The sequence below is a fragment of the Sapajus apella genome, unplaced genomic scaffold, assembly GCF_009761245.1.
Source record: "Sapajus apella isolate SASKATOON/1434 unplaced genomic scaffold, GSC_monkey_1.0 scaffold68, whole genome shotgun sequence".
In the NCBI taxonomy this organism is placed as follows: Eukaryota; Metazoa; Chordata; class Mammalia; order Primates; family Cebidae; genus Sapajus; species Sapajus apella.
The window spans coordinates 5,170,157-5,184,846 of record NW_022437008.1 but is presented as its reverse complement, the minus strand read 5'-3'; the positions used below and the strand labels follow the sequence as shown (position 1 = coordinate 5,184,846).

The 14,690-nt window shown below is 53.2% G+C and overlaps 1 protein-coding gene across 3 annotated transcripts in view; it reads left to right on the top strand.

The window, feature by feature from the left end:
- The window catches only part of WDR62 (WD repeat domain 62), a 47,947-nt gene extending 33,923 nt beyond the window's left edge, over positions 1 to 14,024 (top strand). For 2 of the 3 annotated variants that reach the window (XM_032249477.1, XM_032249475.1), the window contains exons 19-32: positions 155 to 277; positions 1,506 to 1,639; positions 4,886 to 4,938; positions 7,639 to 7,857; positions 9,337 to 9,467; positions 9,800 to 9,903; positions 10,249 to 10,359; positions 10,599 to 10,736; positions 11,365 to 11,479; positions 11,579 to 11,705; positions 11,787 to 11,838; positions 11,971 to 12,609; positions 13,434 to 13,591; positions 13,684 to 14,024. In XM_032249477.1, coding sequence (XP_032105368.1) covers positions 155 to 277; positions 1,506 to 1,639; positions 4,886 to 4,938; positions 7,639 to 7,857; positions 9,337 to 9,467; positions 9,800 to 9,903; positions 10,249 to 10,359; positions 10,599 to 10,736; positions 11,365 to 11,479; positions 11,579 to 11,705; positions 11,787 to 11,838; positions 11,971 to 12,609; positions 13,434 to 13,591; positions 13,684 to 13,944 — 2,365 coding nt within the window. In that variant the 3' untranslated portion in view covers positions 13,945 to 14,024. The remainder of the gene's footprint in view (positions 1 to 154; positions 278 to 1,505; positions 1,640 to 4,885; positions 4,939 to 7,638; positions 7,858 to 9,336; positions 9,468 to 9,799; positions 9,904 to 10,248; positions 10,360 to 10,598; positions 10,737 to 11,364; positions 11,480 to 11,578; positions 11,706 to 11,786; positions 11,839 to 11,970; positions 12,610 to 13,433; positions 13,592 to 13,683) is intronic. The other variant, XM_032249476.1, reaches the window with a different exon arrangement.
- Positions 14,025 to 14,690: the final 666 nt, after the last annotated feature.

Below are 14,690 nucleotides of genomic sequence, written 5' to 3'. Positions count from 1 at the left end.
ATGGATGTGGCGAGTCTAGCCCCCTGCACTAAGCTGATGGGGTGTGTTTTCCAGGAGCATCTGGAGGACGGGGCCTAGGCTCCAGAGTCAGTGTGATAGTAGTTGCCATGTTCACTCTTCCTCTGCCTTGCATGTGTCTCTTTGGCCCCTGCAGCTGTGTGTTCATCTGGCACCTGGGTCCAGAGATCACCAACTGCATGAAGCAGCACTTGCTGGAGATTGACCACCGGGAGCAGCAGCAGCACACGAAGGACAGGAAGTGGAGTGGCCACCCCAGGTCCTGGCAGCCCCTGTCCATCTACCAGAGGGATGAGTTCGTGCCTGGACCCCATGGAGTGATTCTGGGGATATGGCTGTGGCCAAGACAGCCCTGGGCCCTGCCCTTAATATTAATACACTTGCAGCTGGGTAGGGGAGACAGATTTTGAATATGCAGTTATAGTAATACATCCAAAAGGTTTGTGTATGTTTTATTTATTTATTTATTTTTTTTAATTTTCGTAAATAATAGAGACACAGTCTTGCTGTGTTGCCCAGGCTTGTATTGAACTCCTGGGCCCAAGTGATCCTCCCTTGTTGGCTTCACAAAGTGCTGGCATCACAGGTGTGAGCCACAACGTCCAGCCACGAGAAGGGTATTGAAGTGCAAAAGCGAAGTGTTTGGCAAGCCTCTCAGCACTGTGATGGGGCATGCCCCAGGCGGCTGTGGGAACAGAGGGGTCCCTGACCAGCCAGCCGAGGGGAGGAGTGGGCAGGCAAGGGGTCTGAGGGGAGGGCTGCAGTGGGGCCACAATGTCCTCTTACTCCCATGTGAAAGCTGTAGGTTCACTTCTTTGAATCTTCTAAACATACTTCTTTTTTAAATCTTTAAGTAGCAAAGTCAGTTTTATTTTCAGTGAACTCATGTTCTACTTTTTGATTTGAGGTTTTGGTTTGGGTGTTGCTAATTTTGAGTGGGAGGTTTTTTGATTTGTCTTCTCTCCTGCCTCTGAGTGTGTCTGTCATTGCCATTGGCTCCATGTGGCTCCCAGGGCACTGTAGGGATCAGGCCTTGGCATGGGCCACTGATCCTGAGGTCCTGAGGTGCTATTGGCGATACCATTCCACCCCCAGGCTATGAACCAGGGCCCTGACTCCAGTGCCTGCCTCACGCCAAGGATGTTTTAGTTTCCTGCACTCAGGAGGAGCCACCGTCCTTGCCACCACCTACAGGGAGCCCAGTACAGGACTGCAGTCCCACTGTCTGCTTGGCTTTCTGTCACGTTGCTGTGGCCCTGGGAGAGTTTGTGTTCGTTTGGAGCCCAGCCTTTGTTAATCTCATGAATTGTGATGATGTGGTTCTAGTGGGGAGGCGGTGTCCAGTGAGAGACTCGCCAGCACCATCTTGACCAGCAGCTAAGAATATGTTCACATGGAGCTTAGCACAGGTCTGGGCCCTAGGCAAGTCTCTACCACCAGCCCATTTGCCTGTATTCTCTCCTTACCATCCTCATTCCTGGCTTTAGGCAGGATACGTATGTGTCCACACCTAGTGAGATTCGCTCCCTGAGCCCTGGAGAGCAGACAGAGGATGATCTGGAGGAAGAGTGTGAGCCAGAAGAGATGCTGAAGACACCATCCAAAGACAGCTTGGATCCAGGTTGGAAAAAGGGCCCTATTTTGAACTATATCGATGTAGGGAATTATTGCTGGGTTTTGCCCATGACTTTGTTTACAGGGCTTGGCACATATTAAAACTCACCAATCAACTGGGCATCATGGCTCACGCCTGAAATCCCAGCATTTTGGGAGGCCAAGGCGGGTGGATCACCTGAGGTCAGGCGTTCCAGACCAACCTGACCAATACGGTAAAACCCTGTCTCTACTAAAAATACAAAAAAATAGCCGGGCATGGTGGTGTGTGACTATAGTCCCAGCTACTAGAGAAGCTGAGGCATGAGAATTGCTTGAACCTGGGAGCTGGAGGTTGCGGCAAGCCAAGATCATACCACTGCATTCCAGCCTGGGTGACAGAATGAGGCTCCATCTCAAAAAAATAGTAATAAAAATAAAATAAAACTCAGTAATCAGGCTGAGCACGGTAGCTCACACCTAGAATCTCAGCACTTTGGGAGGCTGAAATGGGAGGGTCACTTGAAGCCAGGAGATCAAGGCCAGCCTGGGCAACATAGCAAAGCCAATCTCTGGGGAAAAAAAAAAAAAAAAACAGAAATTAGACGGGCATAGTGGCACACATCCGTAGTCCCGACTACATGGGAGGCTGAGGCAGGAGGTTCACTTGAGGTCATGAGTTTGAGACCAGCCTGGCACATAGCAAGACCCCATTCCTACAAAAAGAAAAAAATTGGCCAGACATGGTGGTGCACACCTATAGTCCCAGCTACTTGGGAGGCTGAGGCAGGAAGATCGCTTGAGCCCAGGAATTCAAGGTTATAGTGAGCTATGATCACACCACTGCACTCTACCCTGAACAATAGAGTGGGACCCTGTCTGTAGAAAAAGAAAGAAACTCAATAATCATATCAGTCAAGACTCTCACTATAAAAGCAACCAGGTTTAAGTCAGGAAGATAATTTTTGAGTGCCTGAAAATTCAGTAAGATTGGCTTTCAACATGGCTGGATCCAGATGGTAAGATGATGTTAAAAGGAAGTGTTTTTTTGTATCTTTTGGCTCTGCTTTTCTTCATGTCGGCTTTGCTGACAGACAAGCTCTCCCTTTAGTAGGGGAAAAGATACCCCCAGCAGCTACAGGTTTATAAAACACCATAGAGAAGAAAGCACCTCTTTCCTAAGCTCAAGCCATCTCAGGGTTGTGTGGCTCATGTTCCTGGTATGACTTGTGTGCTCACTTCTGAGTCAGTTGCTGAAGTTGTCCAGGTTGGGGCATGTGATCACTCCTGAGGGCAGAGACTGTAGTCAATGCCATACACTCACACCACCTGACCAGGCATCAAAGATGTGTTTGAGGCTGAGTGCGGTGGGTCATGCCTGTAATCCCAGCACTTTAGGAAGCCAAGGTGAGCGGATTGCTTGAGCTCAGGAGTTCAAGAGCAGCCTGGGCAATATAGCGAAATCTCGTCTCTACAAAATATACACAGATTAGCTGGGTAAAGTGGTGTGCACCTTATAGTTCCAGCTACTCCGGGGGCTGAGGTGGGAGAATTGCTTGAGACCAGAGGTTGAGGCTGCAGTGAGCTGTGTTGTGCCACTGCACTCCAGGCTGGGTGACAAAGTGAGACCCTGTCTTAATAAATGAATGAATAAATGATGTGGTTGAAGAGGTGAGATGTTCTCTCCTAAGAATCCCCTTTAGACAGGACGCTGTTTTCCAGAAGTCCCCACAGGCTTCCTTCAGGTCCCACTGCATGATGCATCTAGCCTCGAGAGCAGCTGGGAAACAGTGATAAGTGCTGGGTGATTTTAGGGTGAGGCTGGGCTCTCCCAATAAGGGAGACAAAGGCAGGGGCTGACTGGAAGGCAGCAGCAAGGCAAGAAAACACCCTGGGAAAATCAAACGTTGCAGAGCAAGCTCATTTTCCTTGTCACCACCCTCATACCCAATCCAGTGTTCTCCGTAGGTTGGCCCCTTTTATTCTCATGTTATAAATTCTTACAGGCCTTTTCCTACATGCTGATCTACCTCTGTGCACAACCATGGGAGACACATCATATCACTTAGGTCATAAACTGAATTATGGCCAGGTCTGGTGGCTCACACCTGTAATCCCAGCACTTTGGGAGGCCAAGGCAGGTGGATCACCTGAGGTCAGGAGTTCAAGACCAGCCTGGTCAACATGGTGAAATCTCATCTCTGCTAAAAATACAAAGATTAGCCAGGCCTGGTAGAGCATGCCTATAATCCCAGCTACTTGAGAGACTTGAGGCAGGAGAATTGCTTGAACCTGGGAGGCAGAGGTAGCAGTGAGCCACAGTCGTGCCACTGCATTCCAGCCTGGCACCTAGTGACGGAGTGAGACTCTGTCTCAAAAAAATGAAAAATAATAAATTGAATTCTCCTGCAGATATTGTCCGTCATCTTTTTCCTCTGCAAAGTCTCTCATGCACCTGTTTGTTGGTGAATACAAAGCAGAGGCCTCCGAAATGTTAAGTTTTTCCCCTCCAGGTGGGCATTTAGGTCTTTCCTGATTGCACACCCCTGTTCATGAGGCTATGGGGATGGAGACCACTCCTAGGCCTCCTCAAAATGTGAAGATTTCTCCAGGACAGAGGCTAAGGAGTAGCACCACTGGGTCCTGGGGTTATTTTATTTTACTTTAAAAGTTTTATTATTTTATTTCACTTTTCTTGTTGCCCAGGCTGGAGTGCAATTGCACGATCATAGATTACTGCAGGCTTAACCTCCTGGGCTCAAGCGATTTTCCCTCCTCAGTCTGTGGAGTAGCTGGGACCACAGGCTCAAGCTACCACACCCAGCTATAAATGTATGTGTGTTGGGGTGGGGTGTGTGTAGAGACAAGCTTTCACCATGTTGACCAGGCTGATCTCGTACTCTGGCCTCAAGTATCATTCCCACCTCGGCCTCTCAAAGTGCTGGGATTATAGGCTTGAGCCACTATGCCCGGCCTTTATTTTAAAAAAGAACCCCAAGAGTTCTCCAAACCCAGTTACTGCCCCACTCTGCATTGCATTACGCTCTCCATTGCCCCTACACTTTTCCTGCCATCCTTTATTAGTATTATGCATTTTCACCTCAGTCAGTCTTGTGAGTCAAACATCGCATCCCACAGTTTAAGTTTGCATTTCCCTGACACCCAGTGCTGTTGACCTGTGGGTTGTGATGTTGCCCCTTTGGGGACTGCCCGGTTGTGCATGTGGCCTGTTGGGCGTTTGTCCTCTTCATGGATTTCATGTGTTTCTCTCCAGATCCTCGGTGCCTGCTAACCAATGGCAAGCTGCCACTGTGGGCAAAGCGGCTGGTAAGTCTTCAGGGAGGGAGTTACTCAGGGGCTGGCAGAGGAGAGGCCTCCCCAGCTCTGCCTTCTGGAAGCCCTTTTTCCTTTCCATGTCCCTCCTTGCCCTGGAGAAGCCCCGCCATCTTTGCAGGCTCAGTGAGACAGCCCTTTGTTCTTGATCAGTGCCCTGTGCCAGGCATTGTTCTGGCTGTCAGAGACACAGCAGTGAACAAGGGAAACAAAAGCCTCTCCCTTCACAGGCTCACTTGCCTGTATGGGCGAGGACAGTATCCCAGCACTTTAGGAGGCCGAGGCTGGGATATTTTCCCTCGCCCACACAGGCAAATGAGCTTTGTGAGTCTACGTCATTTACTTATGTAATAAGTAAATAAGTAAATGATGTAGCATGTTGGGTGCTAGTAAGTGCTGTGGAGGGAAAAGCATCAGGAAGGAAAACATGTCAGCCAGGTGCAGTGATGCACGTCCTTGGTCCCAGCTACTCAGGAGGCTGAGGTGGGAGGATCACTTGAACCCAGGAGATTGAGGCTATAGGGAGCCAAGATGGCACCACTGCATTCCAGCCTAGGCAACAGAGTGAGACCCTGTCTCAAAAAAGAGAAAAAGAACAGGGGCCTGGCATGGTGCCTCACGCCTGTGATCCCAACACTTTGGGAGGCCAAGGCAGGTGATTGCATGAGCCTAGGAGTTCAAGACCAGCCTGAGCAACATAGTGAGACCCCATCTCTACAAAAAAAAATTTTTTTTTTTTTTTGAGACAGAGTTTAGCTCTTGTTACCCAGGCTGGAGTGCAATGGCACGATCTCGGCTCACCGCAACCTCCGCCTCCTGGGTTCAGGCAATTCTCCTGCCTCAGCCTCCTGAGTAGCTGGGATTACAGGCACGCGCCACCATGCCCAGCTAATTTTTTGTAGTTTTAGTAGAGACGGGGTTTCACCATGTTGACCAGGATGGTCTCGATCTCTTGACCTCGTGATCCACCCGCCTCGGCCTCCCACAATGCTGGGATTACAGGCTTGAGCCACCGCGCCCGGCCTACAAAAAATTTTTAAAAATTAGCCAGGCATGGTGGTGCACACCTGTAGTCCCAGCTACTCAGGAGGCTGAAATGGGAGGATTTCTTGAGCCAGGGAGATTGAGGCTGCAGGGAGCTGAGATAGTACCACAGCACTGCAGCCTGGGCAACAGAGCCAAGACCTTGTCTCATAAAAAATAAAAAATAAGGAGTGTTGGGGGTGGCAGTTTTAAGTAAACAGGAGAGGCCTAACTGGGAAAATATTTGAGCAGAGATGAAGCAAGTGAGACAAGCAGATACTGGGACGAATGTTCCAGTCATAACAGCCTGTACATGTAAAGGCCACGAGGCCAGGAGTTCAAGACCAGCTTAGGCAACATAGTGAGACCCCCCCCATTTCTACACAAAATTTAAAAATAGCCAGGCATGGTGGTGCACACCCGTAGTCTTAGCTACTCAGGGGGCTGAGGCAGGAGGATCACTTGAGCCCAAGAGTTGGAGGCTGCAGGATCGTGCTACTACACTCCAGCTTAGTTGACGGAGGCATTGTCTGTTAAAAAAAAAAAAAAAAAGGCCGGGCACGGTGGCTCAAGCCTGTAATCCCAGCACTTTGGGAGGCCGAGGCAGGCGGATCACGAGGTCAAGAGATTGAGACCATCCTGGTCAACACAGTGAAACCCCGTCTCTACTAAAAAAATACAAAAAATTAGCTGGGCATGGTGGCGCATGCCTGTAATCCCAGCTACTCAGGAGGCTGAGGCAGGAGAATTGCCTGAACCCGGGAGGCAGAGGTTGCGGTGAGCCGAGATTGCGCCATTGCACTCCAGCCTGGGTAACGAGAGCGAAACTCCGTTCCCCGCCCCCGACAAAAAAAAAAAAAAAAGAAAAGAGAGAAACACAATGTGGATTATAAGAGACAGAATAAGAGAGGTGAATGAAGGATGATTCCCAAGGTTGGGGTCTGAGCAACTGGAAAAAAGTTACTGAAACACAGAAGCTTCTAGGAGGAGCAGGTTTGTGGGGAGGAAATGAGTTGTCAGCACATTAACTTTGAAATACCCACCAGACATCCATACGGAGATGTAGAGCAGTCACGTGCAATTCGGAAGTTTCAGAGAAAGGTTCAGGGCCAGGCAATCTCAGCACTTTGGGAGGCCGAAGCAGGAGGACTGCCTGAGCCCAGGGGTTTGAGACTAGCCTGGGCAACATACCGAGAGTCCACCTCTACCAAAAAAAAATGCTGGGTGCTTTGGCTCACGCCTGTAATCCCAACACTTTGGGAGGCTGAGCTGGGCGGATCACTTGAGGTCAGTTATTTGAGACCAGCCTGGTCAACCTGGCAAAACCCCATCACTACTAAAAATGCAAAAATTAACCAGGCGTGGTGGTGGGCACCTGTAATCCTACTTACTCAGGAAGCTGAGGCAGGAGAATTGCTTGAACCCAGGAGGCAGAGGTTGCAGTGAGCCAAGGTCGCACCACTGCACTCCAGCCCAGGAGACAGAGCAAGACTTCATCCTAAAAAAACCCAAAAAACAGAGAGAAAGGTTCCAGCTGGATATACATATCTGGAAGTTATTTCTGAATGGTGTTGAAAGTCAGGAGACCAGAGGGCTGTTTGAAATGTCCATGGCGCTCCCTGCAGTGGGTGAGCACTCAGCCAGCTTCCTCACTGTCCCATATCCTTCAAGCTAGGGGATGATGATGTGCCAGATGGCTCGGCCTTCCACGCCAAGCGCAGCTACCAGCCCCACGGCCGCTGGGCAGAGCGGGCCGGCCAGGAGCCCCTCAAGACCATTCTTGATGCCCAGGACCTGGATTGCTACTTTACCCCCATGAAGCCCGAGAATCTGGAGAACTCCGTTCTGGATTCACTGGAGCCACAGAGCCTGGCTGGCCTGCTGAGTGAGGTATGCACTTCCACCCCAGCCTGGCCAGCAGTCCCTGTACCATGACAGCCCCAGGGCCTGGGGCCTCAGGCTGACTCCCACTCCATGGGGGAAGGGAGGATTACATGAGATGGTGAAGGGCAGGAGGGTGAGCCCCAGGTCTGGTGCACAGCAAGACTTACCAGGGCAGACAGGAGTCCTTGGAAAGTGGGTCACTTGGGGGTTAAGAGTTTAGATGCTAGAGCAGGCTTATACCCAAGTGGGGTACATTTGGGTGGATTGACCCCTGGTCGTACCCGTTCCTGGTTTTGTGAGCTGGAGTAAGAGACTTAACCTCTCTGGGCTTCAGTTTTTTAAAAAATAGTCATAATGGGGTCAGGGGCAGTGGCTAACACCTGTAATCCCAGCATTTGGGGAGGCCAAGGCAGGAGGATCACATTTAAAGATCACTTGAGGAGTTCAAGGCCAGCCTGGGCAACATAGCAAGATCCCACCTCTACAAAACTATTTTTAAAATGTGTTTGTTTTGGTTTGCTTTTTTTTTTCTTATAAAAAATTCTGTTTAGGGCCAGGTGCAGTGGCTCATGTCTGTAATCCCAACACTTTGGGAGACCAATGCAGGTGGATCACGAGATCAGGAGTTTGAGACCATCCTGGCCAACTTGGTGAAACGCTGTCTCTACTAAAAATACAAAAATTAGCTGGGCATGGTGGCATGCACCTGTAATCCCAGCAACTCAGGAGGCTGAGGCAGGAGAATTGCTTGAACTGGGACCCGGGAGGTGGAGGCTGCAGTGAGCCAAGATCACGCCACTGCACTCCAGCCTGGGCTACAGAGCGAGACTCCATCTTAAAAAAAAAAAAAAAAAAAAAACGAACAAACAAAAATGTTTTTGAATGGTCATAACAATCTCTTCTGCCCCAGAGAGCTTTACAGGAATCCATGCTAAGTATCGGCCTGGGCTCTTAAAGGTTACTTAAGCTCTTCCTATACTATTTGCCAAACAAAATTCTTTTTATCTTATCCTATAATTTTTCTTTTGTTGTGGTATAATATACATCCAGTAACATGCACAGATCTTAGGTATACAGCTTGATGAACTACATGTGTCACTCGTATGTGTCCACTACTCTGGGTAAAATCTGGAGTGTTTTCTCCCTCCTAGAAACCTGTTTCTTCTGCCCATCCTCATCAGGTCCTCCCACCAAGATAACCAGTGTTCTGACCTCTCACCACGGACTGGGCTTCCTATTCTTGAACTTCATATAAATAGACCCGTAGAGGGTTGGGCCTCCTATTTTTGGTGCCACACCTCTTCATCTGTAAAGGGACTGATAGTGCAAGGGCAGCCCAGGACAAGGTGGTTGCGAGGAGAGTGCGTGGCACAGGCCCTGGGTCACAGCCTCCAGCAGCAGGGCTGCCAGCATGGTTCCTGGCACACTGTTGGTGGCCCCAGGTACCATGGCTGCCTCAGAATGTCTGTGCTATTTTCCCCATAGTCAGAGAGTCCCCAGGAGGCTGGCCACGGGCACCCCTCCTTCCTTCCCCAACAGAGGGAATCATCGAATGAGGCCAGTGAGCTCATCCTCTACTCCCTGGAGGCAGAAGTGGCAGTCACAGGGACAGACAGGTGGGTGTCCTTTCTGCCAAGGGAGACTTAGTTGGAGGAAGCCCCAGCTGATAGCTGCACCCTGGAAGAACTGCTCTCTGCCTTCCCACTGGGCTTGTGGGAGTAGGGACAATTGATGTGGGGATGGGACTGGAGCCAGGCCTTAGTTCCTTGGTTCCAGGTGGGGTGTGGGGGGGCCTGACCTGGGGGAAGAAGGGGATATTTGGAGGAGGCGGGGAGGCTGAGGCAGTGCTCCTGCAGGAGCAGCAGGTGCCTAGGGGCTCCGGGTGGGGCTGGCTGTTGAGTCTCCAGCTGAAGTCTTTGTTCCCTCTCCGCCCCCACTGGCACTGCAGCCAGTACTGCGGGAAGGAGGCGGAGGCCGGGCCTGGAGACCAGCAGGGCGACTCCTACCTCAGGGTGTCCTCCGTCAGCCCAAAGGATCAGAGCCCGCCTGAGGGTAAGTACAGGGCAGGTAGGGACCCTGTGACAGTCTGTGCACTCAGCCAGGCCCCTTTCTGGGCACCAGTGGTGACTTTGACCCAGTCCTGAAGCTCAGAGTCTGTTGAGGAAGACACAAGTGGTCCCTACCGCTTCCTGAGGATTCTGGGCCCAGCTGTCCACAGCTGAGAGCCCAGCTCTGTTACCTCCTTGATGTGAAACTTCCCTCATCCATAAAACGGGGGTGGGTGCTCTTATCATCTCTCCTCCAGATGGAGAAATTGAGCCCAGGGAAGCATAACCCTGGCCCTGACTCACCAGAATGGTTGGGCTGTGGGCTCCTGACCCCGACTCTTTCCTTCAGACTCGGGGGAGTCCGAGGCCGACCTGGAGTGCAGCTTTGAGGCCGTACACTCCCCAGTTCAGCCACCTCACCCCACCCCTCGGTTTGTCACGTTGCTGCCCCATTTCCCAGGTAAGCAGGGACCAGACACGCAGGGAACTTGCTGCCTGGGCCTGGCTTAGGGCCAGACACAGTGTCTAAGCATAGGCCCTGCACTTGGCGCCCACTGAGCCTGGAAGATGGGGATCCCTGCTTCTCAGCCTGAGGGCAACAGGGCAGGGATGGGCGGGCCCGCCTTCTCTATTTCAGGTGGCGTCTGCCATGACTCATGGTGTTGGCGGCTCCTCTTGTCCCCCCCCCCCCCCCGTCAGGATACACAGGTCCCACAGAAGATGAGCTGTCCCTGCCTGAGGGACCCAGCATCCCCAGCAGCTCCCTGCCTCAGACTCCCGAGCAGGAGAAGTTCCTCCGCCACCACTTTGAGACGCTGACTGAGTCCCCCTGCAGAGGTAGGGTCCTGCCTCACCCGAACCCGCTGAGGCCATCTGTGCAGCCTGGGCACAGCATTGGCATCCCTGGAGTCGGCTCCCCAGCAGGGCCAGGAGGGTGGGTGGAGAGTATCTGCTTCTTCGATCTTTTTTTTCCTTCTCCTTTTTTTTTTTTTTTTTTTTTTTTTTTGACGGAGTCTCCGCCTCCAGGCTGCAGTGCAGTGGTGCGACCTTGGCTCACTGTAACCTCCGACTCCCTGGTTCAAGCGATTCTCCTGCCTCACCCTTCCAAGTAGCTGGGATTATAGGCGCCCACCGTCAGACCCAGCTAATTTTTTGTATTTTTAGCAGAGAAGGGATTTCACCATGTTGGACAGGCTGGTCTCAAACTCCTGGCCTCAGGTGATCCACCCACCCTAGCCTCCCAAAGTGCTGGGATTACAGGTGTGAGCCACCATGCTCATTGCCCTGCTTCGGTCTTGACCTGAGCCTCACGATGCTTCCTCACCCGCTGCCCCTGCTCCTGGGACACGTACCGTGTCTGTACATAAGGGTTTCTAGGGATTGTCCTGCTGGGCTGTGGGCTGACCTGGGGCTGGGGCTGCTCAGTGGGAGGGGTTATGAGGGTCTCCTCAGCATCTTCTCCTAGAGCTCTTCCCCACAGCCCTGGGAGACACGGAGGCCTCTGAGGCTGAGGACTACTACTTCAACCCGCGCCTGAGCATCTCCACGCAGTTCCTCTCCAGCCTCCAGAAGGCATCCAGGTAGAAGCTGGTGAACCCTGCCCACCACCCTCTGGCTCCCTTGACAGTGCCCCGGGGCGGGCTGAGTGAGAATCATCCTCTCTGCTCTTCTCCCCACAGGTTCACCCACACCTTCCCTTCTCGGGCAACCCAGCACCTTGTGAAGTCTCCGGAGGTCAAGCCCACAGACCGAGGTGGAAGCCAACCCAGAACAGGTACTGGCTACACCTCCCAAGACGGGACCCACGTGAGTATTGGGGCCACCTCCCTCAGGGCACAGGGCTGGGAACCCTGAGGCCTTGTCCTTACCTCAGAGCTGTGCCTGCAGGTCCTTGCTGCAGGGAAGGTGCAGGAGACCCTGGAGGCCTGGCGCCCACCACGTGAGTACCCCAGCCCCAGACGGACAGCCCCAGGTTTCTTAGCAAGTGGCCAGATGTCCAGCCGAGCTTTGGGGTGGGGCCCTGGCCATCAGCTCTGCGCAGGTGAGTCACTGTCATCTGCTTTCGTTGCAGCCCCCTGCCTTACGGGCCCAGTGCCCTGTGTCCCTGCCTCCTCCGTGCTGCCCACACACGGGACGCTCCCAACGCCCACATCTGCACCCACCCTAGGCCCAGCTCAGGGTGTCCACGCCTCCTCCACCTGCTCCTACATGGAGGCCCCTGCCAATTCCCGTGCCAGGATATCACGCAGCATCTCCCTCGGGGACAGCAAGGGCCCTATTGTGGCAGAATTGGCCCAGCCCCTCTGTAGGCCGTCGTCCGTGGGGGACCTGGCCTCCCTGGGCCAGGAGCTTCAGACCATCACCACCACAGTCACACCCAATTTGGACAGTGAGGGCCAAGAGCCTTCCCTGCACTCCTGGGGCAACCACGAGGCCCGGGCCAACCTGAGACTGACCTTGTCAAGTGTCTGTGATGAGCTCCTGCTGCCCCCCGTGGATGCCCAGCCTGGTGTCACAGTCCCGGAAGCGAGTTTCTCAGCCCCTAACCCCGTAGACGGGAGCGCCCTGAGGCTCCATGGCTCTGCCTTTCTCCCAAGTCTCCCAGTCTCTGAGTCCCCTGGCCTTCCTGACCACCCCAGTAGCCCTCAGCTTCCAGAGGCCGGAACTGGCGTCCCTGGCAGCACTGCCTCCCTCCTGGAGCCCACCTCTGGTGAGTAAAGCCTTGTAACAAGTAGTGTCTCCCCTAAGCTCATCCCATGTGCTAGCTGGCTGAGCTCCAAAGGTTGACACTTGACCTGGCCACAGGGACTGTGCCATTCATTCATTCATTAACTTAAATTTTTTTTTTTTTTTTTTTTGAGACAGTCTTGCTCTGTTGCCTAGACTGATCTCAGCTCATTGCAACCTCCACCTCCTAGGTTCATGCAATTCTCCTGCCTCAGCCTCCCTAATAGCTGGGATTACAGGCGTGCGCCATCATGCCGGGGTAATTTTTGTATTTCCAGTGGAGATGGGGTTTCATCATGTTGGTCAGGCTGGTCTCGAACTCCTGACCTCAATTGATCTACCCGCCTCAACTTCCCAAAGTGCTAGGATTACAGGCATGAGCCACCACACCCAGCCATTAACTTAAATATTTAACTAGCATTATGTGCTGGGCTTAGGGCTAGACCCTGGGACATGGGACATGGTGGTAAACAAAACAGAATTGACATCTTCACGGGGTAGTTCCCAGACTAGATCTTTAAGGAAAGCGTCACATGTATCACAAAGTTACGTGCTCAGGAGGGACAGAGGAGGGCGAGGGAGGGCGAGGTAGGGACAGGAGTTGTGATTGTAAATCAGAGGATGAGAAGAGGCTTCAGGGAGGAGGCTGCATTGGAGCAGAGACCTGTAGGAGGGAAGGGGAGGGAGTCTTGGGGACCCAGAGAAGTGCTCCAGACAGGAGGACAGCATGGAGTCCACCCAGCCACCCTGGCTGCTCACACCAGTGGAATGCAGCTCATCTTGCTCATTCCCTCCTCTCTACCCCAGGCGTACTCGGTCTGATCGAGGGCAGCCCTGCCTGCTGGAGTGAGCCCTGGGTGCCGGCTGAAGCCCTGCCCCTGTCCCCGCTTGAGCTGAGCAGGGTGGGGAACATCTTGCACAGGCTGCAGACAGCCTTCCAAGAAGCCCTCGACCTTTACCGTGTGGTGAGCCAAGCCCCAGGGTTGGGAAAGGGTTGAGGGGGCTCTCGGGACCACCCGGCCTTGGTGGCCCCTGACAAGGTTGGCATCCCTTGCAGTTGGTCTCCAGTGGCCAGTTGGACACCAGGCAGCAGCAGGCGCGGAATGAGCTGGTCTCCACCTTCCTGTGGATCCACAGCCAACTCGAGGCCAACTGCCTGGTGGGGACCAGTGTGGCCCCAGCCCAGGCCCTGCCCAGCCCAGGCCCCCCCTCCCCACCGACACTGTACCCTCTGGCTAGCCCAGATCTGCAGGCCCTGCTGGAACACTACTCAGAGCTGCTGGTGCAGGCCGTGCGGAGGAAGGCACGGGGGCACTGAGGGTGCAGCCCCTCCACCGCAGCCCTGCTGCTTCTGAGGACTTAGGTATTTTATGTGAATAAACTGACAGCTTAGAGGAATGGTTCCTGGTGCCTATTTGGGCCTATCCACAAAGCTGTCTTCAGGTGGAAGTGGGAAGGGAGGGTAGAGGGTGATGCCCAGTGGACTCAAGTCTGTCCGTGGGAGAGAGCATGGGACTAGCGTTCCCAAGAAGTTCAGGAACTACAGCCATGACCTCAGGACCAGTCCTCCCACACTGCCCACAGAGCTGCCACAGACCAGTGCGACGTGCTTGTCCAGTGGGGCCCAGGTGGGCCCCAGGGAGGAGCCAGCCCCTCTTCCCTGCCCCCGGTCAGTGCCTGAGAACTCACCAGGGCTGCTGTGATCACCATGCACCTACCTTGCCTAGCAGCCCACGCTTTGCCACATCATGGCTCACATTTTGCCACATCAGGGCCTCTGGGCCAAGCCCATACCACATCCCACAAGGAAAACTAAGGACACATGAACAGGCTTGCCCAAGCTGGGTATGGTGGCCTGCACTTATAATCCTGGCTACTCCAGAGTCAGATGGGAGGATCACTTGAGGCCAGGAGTTTGAGACCAGCCTGATTCCATGACATGACACACATCAGGACCAATCTTGAAGTTCAAAACATTCGGCCGGGTACAGTGGCTCACGCCTATAATCCCAGCACTTTGGGAGGCCAAGGTAGGTGGATCGCCTGAGGTCAGGAATTTGAGAC